The sequence below is a fragment of the Halyomorpha halys genome, unplaced genomic scaffold (assembly GCF_000696795.3).
Source record: "Halyomorpha halys isolate HHAL.00 unplaced genomic scaffold, Hhal_1.1 Scaffold1164.1, whole genome shotgun sequence".
Taxonomy (NCBI): domain Eukaryota; kingdom Metazoa; phylum Arthropoda; class Insecta; order Hemiptera; family Pentatomidae; genus Halyomorpha; species Halyomorpha halys.
The window spans coordinates 152,978-155,083 of record NW_027115560.1 but is presented as its reverse complement, the minus strand read 5'-3'; the positions used below and the strand labels follow the sequence as shown (position 1 = coordinate 155,083).

The 2,106-nt window shown below is 29.9% G+C and overlaps 1 protein-coding gene across 1 annotated transcript in view; it reads left to right on the top strand.

Moving 5' to 3' along the window:
• The window catches only part of LOC106688613 (bifunctional purine biosynthesis protein ATIC), a 16,622-nt gene that overhangs the window by 11,553 nt on the left and 2,963 nt on the right, over positions 1 to 2,106 (top strand). Inside the window, exons 8-9 of the mRNA XM_014433157.3 lie at positions 415 to 573; positions 1,829 to 2,047. Of these exons, the coding sequence (XP_014288643.1) occupies positions 415 to 573; positions 1,829 to 2,047 (378 nt within the window). The remainder of the gene's footprint in view (positions 1 to 414; positions 574 to 1,828; positions 2,048 to 2,106) is intronic.

Here is a 2,106-nt window from a genome sequence, read left to right as displayed (position 1 = left end):
TATTTCTTTTCACTACTGACTGAAGAATTAATTAAGAAAAAAAAAATTTTCACCTTAATTTATTGTATAATTATTTGCTTACCCAGCAAGACATTGTTCAGTTTGGTACCGTGAAAGAATAGACAAAATAGTTTATGGTCTGTTGCTTACCTGCAGCTTGAATGAAACGAGGTTGCTTTCACTTCAAAACATTCTTTTTTCTATAATTTTGTTTGCATTTTATACAATTATGAAACTTGAAACATGACTGAACAACATTAAAAAAACAAAAATTGTTTGGTTCATAAGTTTTTATTTGAAAGAAAGACCAATAATGACAATTGAACTAACAGTAAAACTTTTTTTTTATCCATTAGTCTTCAGTGTAGATTATAATAATTTAATATCATTTACTTGTTGTTTTTTTTTATACAGGCTCGCTTATGTATGGTTGAAGATCTATTTGAAAAACTGACCCCCCTTGCTATAGCATATGCAAGAGCTCGTGGAGCTGATAGAATGTCTTCTTTTGGGGACTTCATTGCATTATCCGAGCCTTGTGATGAAATCACTGCCAAAATAATTTCAAGAGAGGTATGATTTTCACTTGTTAAGCAAATGAAACTGGTTTTTTTTTTTTGTGATATAACTTACCTACTACGAGGGGATAATTATACAGTTAAAAATCTAATAAGATGTTGATTGAGCAGTGACATATTAAAATATTAAATGTAATGTGAGCTGTTTGCTCAAATATGCAAAAAGTTTTGTTTTAATTTTTAAGTTCTTTTATAATATCTTCTAATACTTTAAGATAGTTTACTCGAGCAATATGTAAAAAGCGCTGAAATTGTAAAACTGTGAAACGTCAGACTCCACTCGCTCGGGGTCTTTGTGGGGCGGGTCCAGCTGGGAAGGATTGGCGGTTTTTTAAAAGTGCAAATTTTTGTTTTTATTATAATGATCTATCAGCATGATCTTTATTTGAGGAGATAGAGCTTCTTTGTTTGCACTCAAGACTAGGTTCACAAATGAGATATACTTTTTATCTAAGTATGGTTTCTTTTAAAACATGTTTTATTGTTTTCTCTCAAAGTTAACTTGTTGGCTTGTATTCTATTTAGCTAATTTCTGTCCTTTTTTATGAATTATAAATACCTCAGCCACCTTTTTTGGCTCTTTTAATCAAGTTTAGCTTAATTACTCAGTTTGATTATCAGTATATCTCATTTCTACTGCGGAGGAACCTTTAATGTCGTAACAAGATGGTAGGGTGGATATCTATTGGTAGAGAAAATTGTAAGGACTTAAGACCTTTCTAAAATAATTGATAACTTTCACATACGTTCAGAATGATAATTATTCATTTGTTAGGAACAATGCATTTGTTCCCTTTCTACAATCACTATGTTGACCTGCATTTAGAGAATAAATTTTGTGAAAAAAGTAAACATCGATAATTTTGAACTTACTGCTAAAATAAGCTATTCTTAAAATAAACTATTCTGTTCATTATTGCTGTTATTATTATTTTCAAATTAGATTTTTTTTTTTTTTGTAAGTATTAAACTTACCTTTTTTTATGTCTGATACATTTTGTGTAGTGATTTCCTCTATGATCAAGCCACCATAATATTCTAGTGGTGTAGGATGAAATATGTTGTTGAGTTTATAAATGATATTTAAACTTGGTTTCATACTTAAAATGATAAGGAATGGAAATAGTGGATTGTGTTGCCATCCATGAAAAATAAATGAAGTAGTAGGGAATGGAACCTTTTGGTTTGTTTTCTACAATATGTTCTTATTATACCTCATATTAAATGATCTGTATTATTTTTCTCCCCAGGTTTCTGATGGTATAATTGCTCCTGGATATTCAGACGCAGCACTGGTTCTTTTAAAGAAAAAGAAAGGAGGAAATTATTGCATATTGCAGATAGACCCAGCTTATGTCCCTAGCAAAATGGAAAGAAAGACCCTTTTTGGCCTAACCTTAGAGCAGTGTAGAAATGATGCTGTGATTGATAAAAATTTGTTTACCAATGTAGTTTCTAACAATAAAGAGGTGTGCATAATTAGTTATTCATTAAGTGTAATATACATATATAAACTAAAATTAAAAAA